Here is an 18,308-nt window from a genome sequence, read left to right on the forward strand (position 1 = left end):
TTCTAAAAGAATAAAATATTTAGAGGGAAAAAACGGTTTTCTTTAACATACCAATTAAAGAACATTTCGAATGCATTGTAATTTTAAGACCGGTAAATTTCTTTATAAGGCCGGAATTAATATCGCCAAGTTATTATTTGCATTGACACCTAAAACCGCGCGAAACTTTTCGCGCGCAAAAGTTTGCTTTGTGTTCATTCTGCAGTGCTTTATTTCGGTAAGTGACTCTCACAACTTAAAACTGATTCAGTTTTATATTTATTGTTTTATTCACGAAAGTTTTGATTACCATATTTTCATCTCTCAGACGCATTCCGATTTTATTAAATTTAATATTTCTTAAGTATGAGTTTTATTATTTATGTCAGTGCCACATGAGCTATTCTGCCTCGAGCAACCATTATCCTTGTTATTTTATCCTAGCTTCTTATTCGATTTGAGAAACTACTTGCAAAAGTTTTATATTTATTATTTATTGCTATTAACTGTATTTCCTTTTGTGAATCAGTAATTTGATTTAATGGTATATTTACTATTTAAATTATATATTGTATTCAAATTTTCAATTATATACGTTTTCTTCAAAAGTCGTATATTTTTACTAACATGGCGTACAGGGTTTAATTGTACAACAGATTGCATGAAAAAAATAATAAATGAATAAACGAAGGTTTAATATTTATGAAAGGAGAATTTTATTTCCAAATTCTGTTCCACCAGATGCACAATGAGTTGAACAAAATAAATCATATTGAGATTTGTTGCTTTTTAACCCTAGGTTAGTCCTTATCGAGCAGATCTGTGATCGGACGAATTCCATCTGTGACTTAATATATGTAGAAAAACTATACTATCCAGTGATCCCTTCTTTTTCAGCTCTAGGTTATGATTTGATGGAGAGTTGGGTGCTATTTCTTGCAGGTCGAGCGACCATGCTGATGCTTCCTCACTGGCTCCTTGCAATAATTATTCTACAAACGAGATTAAAATAAATAGATTAATTTACCAGCTAATTTACAAGTCTTTTAACATTAATGGAGAAAATCATGGAACATTTAGGGACCAACGTAGTAACGTCAGAAGAGACTTCTTTGAGCAAACACCTTAAGACGGCATTCCCTCACACATTGCCACCCTATATCTGAAGACTCCTTTCAAATTGGAGTTATTCTCTCTGTCACAGTTATCTGCAACTCATGCTGACATAGGTTGGACGCTTTAACAGGATCCAACGTGCTAGAGGGATGTGCCAAGTTCCAGTGTCTGCTTTGGCAATGTTTCTATCGCTGGATGCCCTTCCTAACCCTAATCTCTTTATAATGTACTGGATCTTTTTTGTTACACCGGCACTTGCGAGTGAAATTGTAATAGAGGGTGAGATGGCTTTATGCCAGATCTCGAGAGGCTAAAATAGAAGTCAGGAACAGATGACTTGCATTCACAATAATATAGAACTGGGAATACTTTCATAAGATACCTAAAAATAATATAAAATTTCGAGTATCTACACAGTCATTCGTTTTGCTTGAAGCTGTTGACAAGTTCCCTCAAATCACACATTTTAAAAAGGGAGAGGGGGAGACATTTGATAATGTTAGTTTCAGATATGGGCCTTAAAAAAGATTAATCATTGGAATGATCTTTATCATAGTCCTGGAGCTAAACAATTTCTACAGCCGAAGACTGTGGAGAAAACGCCTTAGTGGAGTGTTCTGCATACTAAATATGCATAGATTAGGGTCTTACATGTGTAATGTAGTGATGTTATTTATTCAATTAACAGGTAAAACTCTCTTTAGAGGTGTTTAGAGTGTAAAAAAGGAGTGATTACTCCAATATCAGACGAAATCTTTTGGAAAATGAAGGTGATACAAATAGGAGTGAATCTTGTCATTAAAATCAACTGGTCACCACAACAGGCATGTTTCAACCTTATTAGATCTCAAGAAAATATGGCTTGTATATCAATGTATGTATATATATATATATCATCACCATCATTGTTTAACGTCCGCTTTCCATGCTGGCAAGGTTTCTACAACTGGATGCCCTTCGTAATGCCAACCACTCCGAGAGTGTAGTGGGTGCTTTTTACATGCCACCAGCATGAGGGCCAGTCAGGTAGTACTAGCATTGACCACGTTTGAATGGTGCTTTTACATGCCACCGGCATGGCAGCTAGTCAGGCGGCACTGGCAACAACTGCACTTGAATGGTGCTTTTTGTGTGCCACTGGCACAGGGAAATATATATATATATATGCATATATTGTAATATGAACTTCAGGAAACTTGCCAGCCACCTACTCACCTACCGATCTGGTGGACACACTAGTAAAATTGATTACATCATGGCCAGGAAACAGGAAAGATGGCTACTTGTAAATGCCAAACCTTCCCAGGTAAAGAATGCATCCCACAACATAGATTAGTAGTTAGTGACTTCAGGATCAGGGCTAAGTGGATGGCCAGCATGGCGAAAAAGGGTCTGGAAGCTTAAGGATCCTGCGAATGGACAGAGGTTTAGAGATGTATTACTCGAAGCCTTTCACAAAATACGGGGGGATATAGCATCACATGATGTGGAAGACAACTGGAGGTTTATACAGGACAACCTGTTGAGGTCTACTGACAAAATCTGTGGATGGTGCAAAGTCCTCTCTCAACCCAAGGTAACGTGGTGGTGGAACAGTGTAGTTGACTGGGCCATTAAGGTAAAGAAACTGGCATGGAAGGACTGGAAGAAGGGTGTTTGCAGGGAACAGTATCCGATTGCCAGAAGGAAGCTAGGAGATAGGTTCACTTAGCCAGAGAGGAAACAGATAAGAAAAAATTTGCCAATTTTTTGCATCATGAGGACCAAAGACTTGAAGTGTTTTGTGTGGCAAGACTGTGTGAGAGAGAATCGTGATGTCATAGAAGAGAAATGTGTCCGCATTGAGGCTGCAAGGTGAGATTTTGGAGATGCCACTATGAAAGGTTGCTAAATGATGAGAATGAATAGGAGAAAGAGAGTCTGCCAAATGTCAACCCAACAGAGGGACTAGCTATCTGAATTGACAGTACCTTGGTAGATAAAGCAATTAAGGGTATGAAGACAGGGAAAACCCCTGGCCCATCAGGAATCGCTGCAGAGATGCTTCAAATATCCATCGGTGTCGGCTATAGTCTCGTCATCTGTATAGTCAATCAGGTGATTACATGAAGGAGTCATACTCAATGACTGGTGTAGCAGCACCATAGTCAACTGCTACAAAGGTAAGGGTAATGCATTCATCATCATCATGAATAATTACAGAAGCATCAAGTTGTTGGATCAGGTAATGAAAGTCATGGAGAGGGTCATAGCCCGACTAATTAGGGAGAGAGTCAGTCTAGACGAGATGTAGTTTGGGCTTGTGACAGGGAAAAGCACCACTGATGCTATATTTCTTGTAAGACAGCTGCAGGAGAAATACCTAGCCAAAGATAAACCTTTGTACTTGGCTTTTGTTGACATGGAAAAAGTCTTTGACAAGGTCTCCTGATCCCTTATCTGGTGCTCAATGTGGAAAATAGGGATAGATGAGTAAGAGCTATACAAGCCATGTACAGGGATGCTGTCAGTAAGGTGAGGGTTGGCAATGAGTACAGTGAAGAATTCCGGGTAGGAGTAGGGTCCACCAAGGATCAGTCCTCAGCCCCCTCTTATTCATCATAGTCGTCCAGGCAATAACAGGAATTCCAGGCAGGATGCCCCTGGGAGCTTCTCTATGCTGATGACCTTGCTCTAATTGCTGAGTCACTATCACAACAAGAGAAGTTTCAGGTGTGGAAGCAAGGTCTAGAATCAAAGGGCCTTAGAGTCAATCTAGCAAAAACCAAAATCTTAATAAGTAGGAAGGCAGACAAACCACAAATCCCTTCAGGTAGATGGCCTTGCTAGATCTGTAGACAAGGCATAGGTAGAAGCTCCATCCGATGTACCCAGTGTAAGCTATGGACACATAAGAGGTGCAGCAATATCAAAGACTAACTGAGAAGATAGTTTTCATGCTCAGGGGCAGTAAACGCTGAAAATGTGCAGAAAACAGTCTCTGTCACATTCCAGGGGGAAAAGCTACAAGTAGTTGATAGCTTCCTTTACCTATGTGACCAAGTCAGTAGTGGGGATGGTTGCTCCGAGAGTGTAGCTGCTAGAATAAGAATAGACTGGGAAAAGTTCAGAGAGTTCCTATCTCTGTTGGTGACAAAGGGCCTCTTGCTCAGAGTAAAAGGTAGACTTGTTTTGTTTGTTTTTATCCCTAATTCTCTGCAAAAAAATTTTTTGTGGGCACTGCCAATTGGGAAGCATTCAGTCTTATCGTTAAAGGTGCAAAACTGAACAGTACCAATTGGTTGATAACTGATAAAAAATTGCAGACCTTCTGTTTGTCTTTACATTCAGTATACATTCATACATTGTTACACACACATAAACGGAATGGGGCACTGTAGTAATGTTGATTATAAAAATTGACGAAAGGTCCTTGTGGGTGCACTCTACATACTAAATACAAATGGAATAGGGTCTCACATGTGTGATGTAATAAACAGTTTTCTTCTCATAGACTATCCACTCCGTGGGGTGGTGGTTGGTGTTTGGAAGTGCATCCAGCTGTAAAAACCGTGCCAAAACAGTCACAGAAGTTTGGAGTCTTCTGCCTGGTCAGCTTCTGTTAGACCGTCCAACCCCTGCCAGCATGGAAGTTGGACGTTAAACAATGGTGATGAGACTGAGTTCTTGGCTTATAATTATGATCCCCCCATCCCAACACCTGGTAATGTTAAGGTGCTGTACATTTAAATGTATTGTATTCCAATAAAACATAAAAAATGTAATAGTAATAAAAACCATTGAATCTTATGTTTGTTTGTTTTTTTTTCCCAGATCAAGAGTTGTTCAGCTTCTGCTATAGATTTGCAGTTTGAAAATGGATGCTGCTGAACAGACACAGCGTACTAACCAGGTTAAAGATCAAGTTGGAGAACGGTGCCAGAAATTGTTTCAGGATTTTCTGGAAGAATTTACAGTTGATGGAGAGTTAAAATACTTACCTGAGGTTCAAGAATTGATTCGTCCGGAGCGAAACACATTGTCGGTGAGCTTTGAGGACATAGAAAATTACAATCAACAGTTGGCAACAACCATATTAGAAGAATATTATCGTGTTTATCCATACTTGTGTCTTGCTCTGCGTAATTTTGCTCAGGATCATGGTCATGTTCCTCCTTCTAAAGAGTTCTACGTGAGTTTTATGGATGTACCGACTACTTTAAAGGTTCGAGATCTCACAGCTGCTAAAATTGGTACCTTGCTTCGTATATCCTGTCAAGTTGTTCGTACTCATCCAGTCCATCCAGAACTAGTTTCTGGAACTTTCATGTGCTTAGAGTGTCGCACAGTTATCAAAGATGTTGAACAGCAATTTAAGTACACGCAACCCAGCATATGCCGGAACCCTGTCTGTAATAATAGAACGAAATTTCTTTTGGATGTTAATAAATCCAGATTTGTTGATTTTCAAAAGGCCAGGGTCCAGGAAACCCAGTCGGAATTGCCAAGAGGTAGCATTCCCAGAAGTCTGGAAGTCATCATGCGAGCTGAAGCTGTTGAAATGGCCCAGGCTGGTGACAAGTGTGATTTCACAGGTACCCTGATTGTGGTCCCTGATGTATCCCAGATCACTGTACCTGGAGCACGTGCTGAAACCTCCACAAGAATGAAAGGAAATGAAGGCTATGAGACTGAAGGGATCAGGGGCCTTAAGGCCCTTGGTGTGCGAGATCTAACATATAAATTAGCCTTCCTTGCTTGTACAGTGACACCAAGTAACCCTAGACTTGGAGGTAACCGAGAAAATAAAGATGAAGAGATTACTGCTCAGGCTCTTAAGAAACAGATGACTGATGAAGAATGGCATAAAATATATGAGATGAGTCTTGATAAAAACCTGTACCAAAACCTCTGTTCAAGTCTTTTTCCTACAATTCATGGTTGTGAAGAAATTAAGCGTGGGGTTTTGTTGATGTTGTTTGGTGGAGTGCCAAAAGTGACAACTGAACAAACGAACTTGAGAGGGGACATCAATGTGTGTATTGTCGGTGACCCTAGTACTGCAAAAAGTCAGCTGTTAAAGCAAGTGGAAGAGTTCAGTTCTCGAGCTGTTTACACGAGTGGAAAAGCTAGTAGTGCTGCCGGTCTCACTGCTGCTGTTGTTCGTGACGAAGAATCTCATGAGTTTGTGATTGAAGCTGGTGCCCTTATGTTAGCTGATAATGGTGTTTGCTGCATCGATGAGTTTGATAAAATGGATCCCAGAGATCAGGTTGCCATTCACGAAGCAATGGAACAACAAACAATTTCAATCACAAAAGCTGGTGTGAAGGCCACTTTGAATGCTCGCACTTCAATTTTGGCAGCTGCAAACCCAATTGGGGGTCGCTATGATAGGACAAAACCTTTGAAACAGAATATAACTCTGACAGCACCTATAATGTCAAGATTTGATCTCTTCTTCATTCTTGTTGATGAATGCAACGAAGCAATAGATTATGCAATTGCCACTCGCATTGTTGATTTGCATTGCCGTTGTGAAGAATCTGTGGTTCGTACCTACACCGTAGAAGAAATCCGACGTTACCTTATGTTTGCTCGACAGTTTAAACCAAAGATCAGCAAAGAGTCTATGGAATACATGGTTGAAGAATACAAACATCTTAGACAACGAGATGGCACTGGTGCAACTCGCTCCTCTTGGAGAATAACTGTTCGTCAACTTGAAAGTTTGATTCGACTCTCAGAGGCTATGGCTCGACTTTATTGCCAAGAAATGGTAGGAAAACATTTTTTTTTATTTTGCTTTTCTATTTAACATATTTAATGCATTTTGAGAAAGTAATTTCTGTAAAGGTTAAATCCATGGTTTAAAACTTGATAACTGATGAATGGAGGAAAAAAAAATTGCTGAGTTGGTATGAAAGATATAGATAGATGAAAGAAGACTTAATATGTTGGCCAGCTCAGAAGTGGGTATTGGTCCTCAAAGATATAATGACCTAGCAATGTTATTGTTGAGTTCTACTTTGGGACACTTTTGAAAATTTAGTTATTTGTATGATTTATTGGAGAAAGTATTATTTAGCTCCAAAGTTGACTCTGAGATCAACACAAACCTTTGTATATCTGAGAATATATTATACAGTTCTATATTCAAGAGATGAGGAATTATTTACATTTGATGGGTATTTATCCTCATCTTGTTTGTTGTTAACACGTTTCAGCTGATATACTCACCAGCCTTCATCAGGTGTCTTGGAGAAATTTCGAACCTGGGTTCTCATTCCTAAGGTATGTCGATGTCATTGTTGTTTAGGTCACTGCCTGGAAATGGAACTCGGAATCTTGGGGCTAGTAGCCCGTGCTCTTAACCACTATGTCATATGCCCGTGGGCATATGGCGTAGTGGTTAAGAGCGCAGGCTACTAACCCCAAGATTCCGAGTTCGATTCCAGGAGTGATCTGAGTAATAATAATAATAACATCGAAAAATACCTTAGGGATGAGAACTCAGGTTCGAAATTTCCCCAAGACACCTGATGCAGGCTGAAGGGTCATTTTTTTTAAGACAGTAAAATGTAATTTTAAGGGAGATTTAACTGCAAGCTACTACGCAGAACTCTCTTGGCTCTTGGAGAAGTCGCATCTAGGAATTGGGTTTAAGATTTTTCTGAGAGAACTTGGGCATCTTAATTTTATAAATACAAAATTGCTTTAAAATATTATCTAGGATAGTGTTTTATTGTAATAACTGTAATTAAGAGTTAAGTATTAAAATACACATTTGTTGAGACTAGATATTTAACAAAAGAAGGATCTGAACCAAGAGTTGTAAACTTCCTAGATTTCAAGGAATAAAATTCACATTCTAGTACTTATTCTATCGGTCTCTTTTGCCAAACCACTAAGTTACGGGGACGTAAACACACAAGCATTGGTTGTCAAGCGATGTTGGGTGGACAAACATACACACACGCATGCATATATACGACAGGCTTCTTTCAGTTTCTGTCTACCAGATCCACTCGCCCGAGGCTATAGTAGAAGACACTTGCCCAAGGTGCCATGCAGTGGGACTGAACCCGGAACCATGTGGTTGGTAAGCAAGCTACTTGCCACACAGCCACTCCTACACCTGAAACAATTTTTAAAAAAATTAAATATTGTATGTTTTGTTAAATTAATAACTATAAACTTTAGTAGTTAGTAATGCAAGTTTTAAGAAGTAAATTATTTTTTCCATTTTCCAATTTTTGTAGGTTCAACCGAAACATGTGAAAGAAGCATTCCGTTTGCTTAACAAGTCAATTATCCGTGTTGATCAGCCAGACATTCATTTGGAAGAAGAAGGGGATGAAGCTATGGAGGTAGATGAGGAACCAGCCCCAGAGGTGCCACACAGTGAACAGAATGGTGTATCTGAAGATGCAGTGCCATCTGGCTCTCCTGAACAAGAAAAATCTCCCAAATCAGACAAACCAAAGAAAAGCTTGAAATTAACATACGAGGAATATAAACATATGGCGAATTTGTTGGTGCTGAACATGAGACGTATGGAAGAACAAGAAGAGGCTGCTGATTCTGGTACTCGACGCAGTCAGTTGATTGGTTGGTACCTACATGAAATCGAAGGAGAAATTGATAGTGAAGCAGAACTCATTGAACGTAAGACTATTGTTGAGAAGGTCATCGATCGTTTGATTCATCACGACCATGTCCTCATAGAGCTAAAACAGACTGGGCTGAAATCCATCTCCAAGCATAAAGAAGAGACCCTTATTAGAGAAGATGACCCCTTCCTTGTTGTCCATCCCAATTATGTCATTGATTCTTAAACTATTTGGGGATAATTAACGCTGTTGCTTTTGCAGCTGAAGAGAACTTTTTTTTTTTTAAATCAGACTCTTCTTTGGAGAAAAATTTTACACACTCATGCAGTATTGTTTGGTGTTCAAACATTGCTTTATAATTTGTTTATAAAAACTGATTGAGTTGCTTTCAACTTGAACCAGTTTCTGTTGATGTATGAATTATTCAATATGATACTGCACTTAAACATCAGAAGTAATATCTTGTACAAATAATGATTCTTTCATCTCTTTACATATTAACGTTTTTACCCTCAGTGATGTAAATATATATATATATGCCTACCATTATTGAAGTTCTCTTTTATTTTCTTTGTTGTATTGATCAATCAGAATTTTAAATATTTTTTATGATTTAATTATAAATGGAAAAATCTAAAAAAAAAATGTTTTATAGATGTAAAAACGTTTGTCAATACTCATAGAAGGGGGTACCCAAACGAAACCGGAATTTTGCAATATTTTATTTACTTAGTTTTACATGATTACACTGTCATCGCTTTTAAAGTATTCTCCTTTTGAAGCAGTGTGTTGATCCAGATGCATTTTCCACTGTTGGAAGTGATGCCTTTTAATGCCTCCATCGTTTTTTTTTTCTTCACCTCTTCTACATCTGCAAATTCTTTAGTGCCAGCTTCCGTCACCAGTGATGACTTTTGAAAAAAAATAATGGTCCAGATCAACTTCCAACTGTTCTTTCAGTTCGCGACACATTCAGTCGTGACTGCTTTTGGTCTGCCATGAGCAAGTGAGGCATAAATTTTGTTGCAAATCTTTTCATTCACAATTCCTCACTAAAAATTTGTTGGCAGGAGCTTCAAGACACACTAGTCATGTCAAGTCTATCAATTGTTTGGTGACGGTCCTCCATGATCAATTCATAAACTTTTCATTCGTTTAGGAGGTCAACAGTCGTCCCGAATGAGGTTGGTCTTCAAACAACAAGTGACCATTCCTAAAGCGTGAAAACCATTCGTAAACTTGTGTTTTGCTCCTGGCAGCGTACTTGTAAGTTGTTTTGGCTGCTGTTTTCTCCAGCACAAAACAGAATTCCTCGGAAGCAAGCTGTTCTTTCATTTCAGCTGTCACAGAAATCGATGAACGGAGGAGAAGGACTGCAAGACAAAGATGTACCACATGGCAGTATGACCTCACTGGACAATGCCAGTCTGCAGACTGATGCTTGAGGATCACATCAAGTGGCTTCTAGCAGCGGAAGCCTGAACTACAATGGGCTTGTCCCACATAACACTTCCAGTTACTTTTGGGTACCTCCTTGTATATCGTAAAAAACTGCTTTCTCTGTATTTTTGTTGTTTTTTTTTTTTTGTATGATTGATATTTTACAGAATTCTTTTGTAATTTCAGAAATAAAGCATTCCCTAAAGTTTTTTCTTTTTGTCTGGAAATTTCGTAAAATAACTGATTAATTTAACCCTTTAGCATTTAAACCAGCCATATCCAGCCAAAATATTGTCCGTTTTCTGTTTGAGATGGCAAGATCCAACCTCTCACACCTATCCTGTAATGTCATTCTAAAAATAATCAAAGCTTCAAAATCTCAAAGCTAATGAGATAATGCATGATTAATTCAAAACATTGTAAATTTAATAAGTTCTACATTTGACAGTAATATGAATGCTAAAGGGTTAATAAACGCTAGTAATTAGTTTCATCATTACAAAATTACTGGATCTGATTTCTAGTGAATGTGACATAACTTGCTATTTTATTTCAGAATGAAATTTAACCTTATCATGCTATGTTTCTGGTAAGGCGGTAATGAACTAAAGACAGAAAAAAAATATATACCATAAACCCTTGAGTATAGTCCACACTTGAGTATAATATGCAGGGGATTTTTAGGGGGCTGTACTTCTGAAAAACCTAAACTTTGTGTATAATACGCACCCCTTCTCTAACTTGAGTCGTGCGTAATTAAGCCAGCAGTACCTAGTCGAACAAACACTTCCACGCATGCATAATACAATAATGGTGATGTTCTTAACTGTTATATAGGAATGTAAATACGTTTGCAAATTGTTTTTGTTACATGTTATTCTGTGTTCTGAATACTTTGATTTTAATAAATGTTGCTTACTCCCAAGTTATAGATGATTCTTTTATGACTTCATTGCTTTCAGGTTTAGCTTAAGGTATTTTCGCACCCAATATCACAAAATGTGTCTGAATAAACATTGCCGGACAGCAAATAGAAACTCGGACACTGCTTAGAAAATATTTTTTATTTTTAACCTCGTATATAGTACGCACCAGGGATTTTGACTTTTAAATTTTGGGGAAAAAATGCGAATTATACTCGAGGATTTACAGTACATAAAATAAGATAGCTGATCATGTTTCAGCTTTGTGTTTATGACTCAATGTTAATGGTGTCTCCCTTAACTGTTGTTTACTTTTGTTTTTAATCTTAAAAATATAACGATTTTGTGATGAACCCAGCGTTTCATCTTGTAAATGAGCAGGGCCTAGACTCTTTGCAGTTGAGGAAATTATTGATGGTAATTATTCTTTGAGTGAAGAGTGTACCCTTATGCAGACCGTATCAGGACAATTACCTACTCCAATATATTAAGTTTTAAATCATCATTAATTGTCCATGGGGTGTAAATGTCCGAGACTCATGCAAACAATGAGAATGATTTGGGCAATCAAACTGGTCTAAGTGATGAGGGAAGTAGCGATTCAGGTGAATGAGTTAGTTGAGAGATGGGCCTCTTACTCTGAATTTTTCTTTTTGTGATTCTGTCCATTTGATTGCCTGCTATGAACAAATGCAGTAATTGAGAAAAAGGCCTAGTCTGAATCTTGTGATTCTGTCCATTAGTTTGCCTGCAATCGTTCATCTTGAGCTGTAAATGCAACTATTTATTTTTTTCTCAGGAGCCCAGGTAGAAAGTAAAGTTAGACACAGGGGACCAGGTGTGAAAGGGTTAAAGAAGAAAATATATGGGTTTTTATGTGTAAGTTGTTCATGTATACATATGCTAATTATCAGATGAGTTTAAAACATTTTGAATATTGAGCATGGGCGGGGTGTGAAAACTCACAAAAACAATAAATTATGAAAGGGGTAGGGCATTTGTGTTGGGATGAAAGAGCGTGACAGATAGACAAGCAGGTGTCTTGTCACAACAGATGGGTTATTAGAGGAGGTGATCCAGTATCAAATGGAAGGTTAGAATGTATCAGAGAAATAGAGAGGCAGAAATAGGTGTCTTGCTATAGAGGAGGTACATGGTTACTTCGAGAGAGGTAGAAAAAGAGGCCAGAAAAAGTGTGCTGATGTAAAGGTGATATTTGGTTACCTAGTCAGGAATAATAGGAGAGTGACCAAGGCGAAAGAGAGAGAGTAGGAAACAGCAAAATTGTAAGAGATTGCAGAAAAGAGATGGTGTAGTGCTAGGGTATACTCACAAGTAACAAGAATATGAGCGAGCTTGCTTACCAACCACATGGTTCTGGGTTCATTTCCACTGCGTGGCACCTTGGACAAGTGTCTTCTACTATAGCCTTGAGTGGATTTGGTAGACAGAAACTGAAAGAAGCCCATCGTATATATGTATGTATATATATATATATATATGTTTGTCCCCCCAACATCGCTTGACAACTGATGCTGGTGTGTTTACGTCTCCGTAACTTAGTGGTTTGGCAAAAGAGACTGATAGAACAAGTACTAGGCTTCCAAAGAATAAATCCTGGGGTCAATTTGCTCGACTAAAGGTGGTGCTCTAGCATGGCCACAGTCAAATGACTGAAACAAGTAAAAGAGAGAGTAGAACCTAGTAGGGAGTAAAACAGCCATATATAACTTATGGAGAAATGGGAGAGATTCAACTACGGGCTCCTTCCAAAAGGATGGTGAAGAACCTGACAGAAGATTGTTGCTGGGAAAGGTGAGGCCATGATGTGAATATTTTCTTAACCTTTTCAAACTAGTCGGGGTTCAGCCTCTCACACTTCCCTACAATGACATTCTAAAAATAATCATATCATTGAAATTTCAAAGCTTCAAAATAATTCATGATTAATTCAAAACTGAATAAATAAGCATTACATTTGACAGAATAATCTGGATGCTAAAGGTAAAGATAGTAGGGCATTATTTAACCCTTTCGTAACCTTCTGGTTCTGTAATACAAATGTCTTGTTTTCATAAGTTTTGAATTAAAATCTTCCACCAAACCTTAGTCACAATTTATGTTCCTAACGCTAGCTTAATGATAACTAAGTTATTTTACTAAATTCTTTGTTATATTTAAAGTAATTGAGAGAAACACAGAGCATCTCAATATAAATACAGTAATGAAAGGGTTAAGGCTGATTTGGTTACTCTCAAATGAATTTGTAAAGGTACCCTCAGTAATCCTGTGTTTTTATGCTGTCATGGGTTATGTATGCTTGGGTGACATCAGAGTACTATATCGAGGCTTTTGTAATGAAAATATATTTGATGTTATAGAAATTTCTGTTTCTGGGTAGAATTCTGACAAGTTCAACACGTACAGGAATTGCAAATAGCTGACTCGATGAAATGTAACGCAAGTTGAAGGGCTTGCTAATTCATACTTTGTCACTAATGTGTTCTGTATTCATGGTTTAAATAACACTCAGTACCCTATAAAACTTATAAATAGGTATCATACAGCTGTGCAGATTACCATCATAAACTGTAGATTCACGCTATAATTGCTGTTATTTGTTGGCTCTGTTTAGTTCAAATTATTAATCGAATTTCAAAAGAAAAGGGCTTGTCTTTCCACCAGATAAATTTTTTTTAAATAAGGATTTCAAGTGGAAATCCTATGAACCACTGGATTACAGGACTTGTTTCATGTGTATAACTGATTGGTTCAATCCCAGTATATTTCTGCAATTTTTGTGCAGATGCTGTAAAATACTTCCATAACAAAGTTCTTGTATATTATCTCCTTACTTTGGCTATTATCCCTCTTATTACCTCCCCTTAAAATATTTTTCTCATTGTCACAACTAACAAATCTATTTAACAGTTTTATTAAATAAACATTTCATCTCTGTGACAGGGCTTTGCCTGAAACATTAGAGTTCTCTTCCTCATGATATGATTTATTACACTTTGCAAACCTTTTGTTCTTAGTATTTTTTTGCTCAGGAGCCTAGGTAGAAGGTAAAGTTAGACACAGGGGACCAGGTGTGAAAGGGTTAAAGAAGAAAATATATGGGTTTTTATGTGTAAGTTCTTCATCTATGCATATGCTAATTATCTGATGTGTTTAAAATATTTGGAACATTGAGCATGAGGGGGGGGGGAACTCAAACTCAATGAATTATGAGAGAGGCAGGGCATTTGTGTCAGGATGAAATAGTGTGACAAAGAGACAGAAGCAGGTGTCTTGCCACAACAGAGGGGTTATTACAGGTGATCCAGTATCAAACTATAACTAGGTTCTTAAAATTCTACTGTTTCACTTGTACAACAGGGTCTCTATCTCCATTTAGAAGCACAATACTTCATTTTAACCCTTTTCATATCAACTGACCCTTCTTCTATGATACAAGCTTTCACTATTAAGTGATCTAAATTAAAACTGCATGTAAATTTATGCTGCAATTACCAGCTTAGTAACAACCGAGATAGTTTAGTAAATCCTTTATTTTTAAAATTAATTGAAATAAAGAACACAACAGTTCTATATTTGAGAGAAGAGGAATTATGTACATTATTTACATTTGACGGATATTTGTCATCTTGTAACAGACAGAGAACACCCCTGGAAAATAAAAACTAAAACAAGTAGTACATATGCTAGGGCATAATAGCTTCCTAAGCAGACCAAGTGCAGATATGAGTAGCATATGGGAAATGGTATTAAGGAAGGATAGGAAAATATTAAATTTATAAGCCTTAAAATTCACTTCATAGTTGCCCACAAGCATATGGCGTAGTAGTTAAGAGCGTAGGCTTCTAACCCCAAAATTCTGAGTTCAATTCCAGGCAGTGACCTGAATAATAATAATATTGAAAAATACCTTAGGAATGAGAGCCCAGGTTTGAAACTTCCCCAAGACATTTGATGAAGGTTGGAGAGTATATCAGCTGAAATATGTTAACAACAAACAAGATGAGGACAAATATAAATAAGAAATATGGTAAGAAAAGGGGTTAACATTTTGATTTTGGTGATAGTCAATAGCTAAAAGATGGTTTGACTAAAAGCAACCTTACTATTAACCCCTTCCCTGGTGGGATTTTTTGGGATAAACCTTTCATTTTAAGACATTTTTTTTTTGTAGTATTTTTAATGCTGATTATGGAAATAACTTCTGTTTTTATGTATTTCCAATATTTTATTTTGAAGATACCGTTTTTGGTGCAAAAACGAGGTAACTCATCTCCCCATATTTTTTTTATTTATTGCTTTTTTCTTTCCAACTTTATCAAAAGTAAAGGGGAATTACACATTTTACTCTTTTTAGCATGCCCTCACAAAAATCATTTTTTTTCCAATTTTTATAACCAAAAGTAAATGTAAATAAAATACTGTACTTATTTTACCTACTCCTCACTTAAGAAAGAATAGCCATTATCAGACGAGCTTGCACTCTCTCATCTGGTGTATCCAAGCTTCTAATAGAAGCTTCATACTCACCTTCTGAGCTTGACATCTGGGCATAATTTGTAAAAAAAATAAAATAAAATAAAAGCTGAGAAATGACATATAAACTCATATGTGGCTGTTTTCAAAATTACGTTTTGGACTAGTTTACTCATCACACTCTGAAAATGACAAATTAACTCGTCTTTGCTGGGTAAGGGGTTAACACTACAAATTGATGGAGTTTCCAGTAGTGTGCTTATATCCTTATGAGTTACTGAGTGGAGGCGCAATGGCCCAGTGGTTAGGGCAGCGGACTCGTGGTTTCGATTCCCAGACCGGGCGTTGTGAGCGTTTATTGAGCGAAAACACCTAAAGCTCCACGAGGCTCCGGCAGGGGATGGTGGTGATCCCTGCTGTACTCTTTCACCACAACTTTCTCTCACTCTTACTTCCTGTTTCTGTTGTACCTGTATTTCAAAGGGCCGGCCTTGTCACTCTCTGTGTCACGCTGAATATCCCCGGAACTACGTTAAGGGTACACGTGTCTGTGGAGTGCTCAGCCACTTACACATTAATTTCACGAGCAGGCTGTTCCGTTGATTCGGATCAACCGGAACCCTCGTCGTCGTAACCGACGTAGTGTTTCCATCATCATGAGTTACTGAATATTTTCAGTTATACTTTATTCTCTACCCTCTGGGCTACTTTCACATTCAATGTTAAACTAAGGATTTCATTTCATTTAGCAAAAAGCCAACTGTTGCAAAGGAGGATTTTAGTTGAATTAACTAGTGTAACACTGGTTTGCTCCATGGATGCTGTGAACATATTGATGTCTTTCCTTCATGGCATATCCATCAATTGGAGAGGTGATAAGTATGTTTGCAGCTTAGGCACTTGCTTATGGAAACAACAGAGATGGTTAAGTTACAGCCTCTACAATATCATTATCATCATCGTTTAACGTCCGTTTTCCATGCTAGCACGGGTTGGACGGTTCAACCAGGGTCTGGGAAGCCAGGAGGCTGCACCAGGCTCCAGTCTGATCTGGCAGTGTTTCTACAGCTGGATGCCCTTCCTAATGCCAACCACTCCATGAGTGTAGTGGGTGTTTTTTATGTGTCAGGGGAGGTTAGCAGCGGCCACAAGACAAAACCAATACTGGCATTATTTTGAAGGAATAAAAGGTAAAGTTTACATCAATACATTCTTGATTCTCGTTTTATTCATGCAATATTTGGATTTCTTGTGTGAGCGCCAAATCTCATGTTGATAGAGAAGAAAAATGATGTCCTGATGCTGATTCTTCACATGAAATAAAGTGAAATGACAAACAACCAAGGATCAAAAACAAGTTGTTTTAGAGCCTATGAGGGAGTCTCTGAACGGTATGTTGATGTGCAAGAACCTCAAATTAAGCTTTAGTCTTAAAAAAGCAAACATTGATAATGCACAGTACCCAGTTCAATTTTGTGTTAATCCAGTTAATCAATTTTGTGTCTTCTGGTTGAAATTCACTGTACAGAAACTGTGTGGAAGGGCTGTACCTGCTTCCAAGTGATAAGTTAAGACTACTGACTGGTTTGACATCTGGCCCTTAAGTGTCGTAGGTCTGTGGCTTGAGACCATAAAATTATCAACCATCGCACAAACAATAACTCTGAGCACCTCTTCAAACTCCACCCATCTAACACCCGTGGACATATTTACAAAGTAAGAGAACAGCACAGCTCCCATGACTTCAGGAAACATTTTTTCACGCTGAGAGTTGCTGAAGCGTGGAACAAACTGCCGGCATCGGTTGTTAGTTGTCGGAGCACTGCATCCTTCAAAACTTCCATGCTTCCTGAGATTCGCCAACACTACACTTGATTTTCTCCCCTCCATACACACACAAGCATGTTCACTTTCCAGACATTTCTACATTACTGCATGTACTTTATATGCACTTTCTGACAAGTTGTGGTGCACCTGAGCACTGTATACAATACTTTCATTATTATTATAATCTCTTATAATGATGGGTGGGGGGGACTCTCAAGGAGTAGCATTCCTGAGCTAGTTTTCTACCATATTTCTTAAAAATTGTGGTAGAGGCCTTGGTCTTGGGATCACTCATGTCTAGAAACTGAGGTTGGGGATAAGCAAGGACATGCTCCCCATAGAAAATCCAGCTCCAAAAAAGCCTCACAATAGCAAAGGAGAATGGGTGCCAGCCAGCCCAAAGGTTGAGGTGGGATGCACCTGCCTACCTCGGTTGCTATGGCATTGAGGTAGATCCAGCCACCCCTGTTAATAGGTACAAAACCCAGATTTAAAACACTGGATGATGATGATGATGAATTTCTTCCTACCTCCCAAAAGGGACACAGCATAGTTCTTCCTCATTAAAGCAATTAAAAACCATCCCCATTGTGTTGAACTTACTCAGATTTCCATGAACCTGATCCTTCATCCAGTACTATCTTCCACGGCATGTAATAGTTCCCTTGACCATTATCAGTTAACTGCTCAATGTCTATAGCCGTAAGGTCACCAATGTCATTCTGACCATGTTGAGGTGTCAAGTGTAGTGTTGCTAATCTCCTTTTTTCTCTGATTGTATCTGATATTTTAGATAGCTCGTTACATAATCTTTTCATGACATATGGTTTGAATTTCTCTATTCAGTAATTGCTACAAAATGGGTCTACTAGGCAAAAGTGTTATATATATTTAAAAATATTAAAAAAAAAAAAAAAAAATTGAAGACCAAAAA

General features: G+C 37.9%; 1 protein-coding gene across 3 annotated transcripts; it reads left to right on the forward strand.

Moving 5' to 3' along the window:
• The first annotated feature begins 87 nt into the window (after positions 1-87).
• On the forward strand, positions 88-10,337 carry LOC115210989 (DNA replication licensing factor MCM6-like). Of its 3 annotated transcripts, XM_036501895.1 has the most exons (4): positions 88-217; positions 4,909-6,853; positions 8,337-8,960; positions 8,998-10,337. In XM_036501895.1, exons 2-3 carry the CDS (start codon positions 4,952-4,954, stop codon positions 8,910-8,912), a joined length of 2,478 nt encoding a protein of 825 aa, XP_036357788.1. In that variant the 5' UTR covers positions 88-217; positions 4,909-4,951; the 3' UTR covers positions 8,913-8,960; positions 8,998-10,337. The 3 variants fall into 3 exon arrangements, with proteins under 3 accessions (XP_036357788.1, XP_029635683.1, XP_036357787.1); XM_029779823.2 differs by having other exon boundaries at positions 8,337-10,337; XM_036501894.1 differs by having other exon boundaries at positions 118-217; positions 4,915-6,853; positions 8,337-10,337.
• The last annotated feature ends 7,971 nt before the right edge of the window (positions 10,338-18,308 follow it).

This window comes from Octopus sinensis, linkage group LG4, assembly GCF_006345805.1.
Source record: "Octopus sinensis linkage group LG4, ASM634580v1, whole genome shotgun sequence".
NCBI lineage: Eukaryota > Metazoa > Mollusca > Cephalopoda > Octopoda > Octopodidae > Octopus > Octopus sinensis.

Excerpts from the sequence above, each read along its gene's own strand:
- LOC115210989 (XM_029779823.2), top strand. The coding sequence starts at position 4,952 with ATGGATGCTGCTGAACAGACACAGCGTACTAACCAGGTTAAAGATCAA. Across the intron at positions 6,854-8,336 it reads GACTTTATTGCCAAGAAATG|GTTCAACCGAAACATGTGAA; the intron begins GTAGGAAAACAT and ends CAATTTTTGTAG.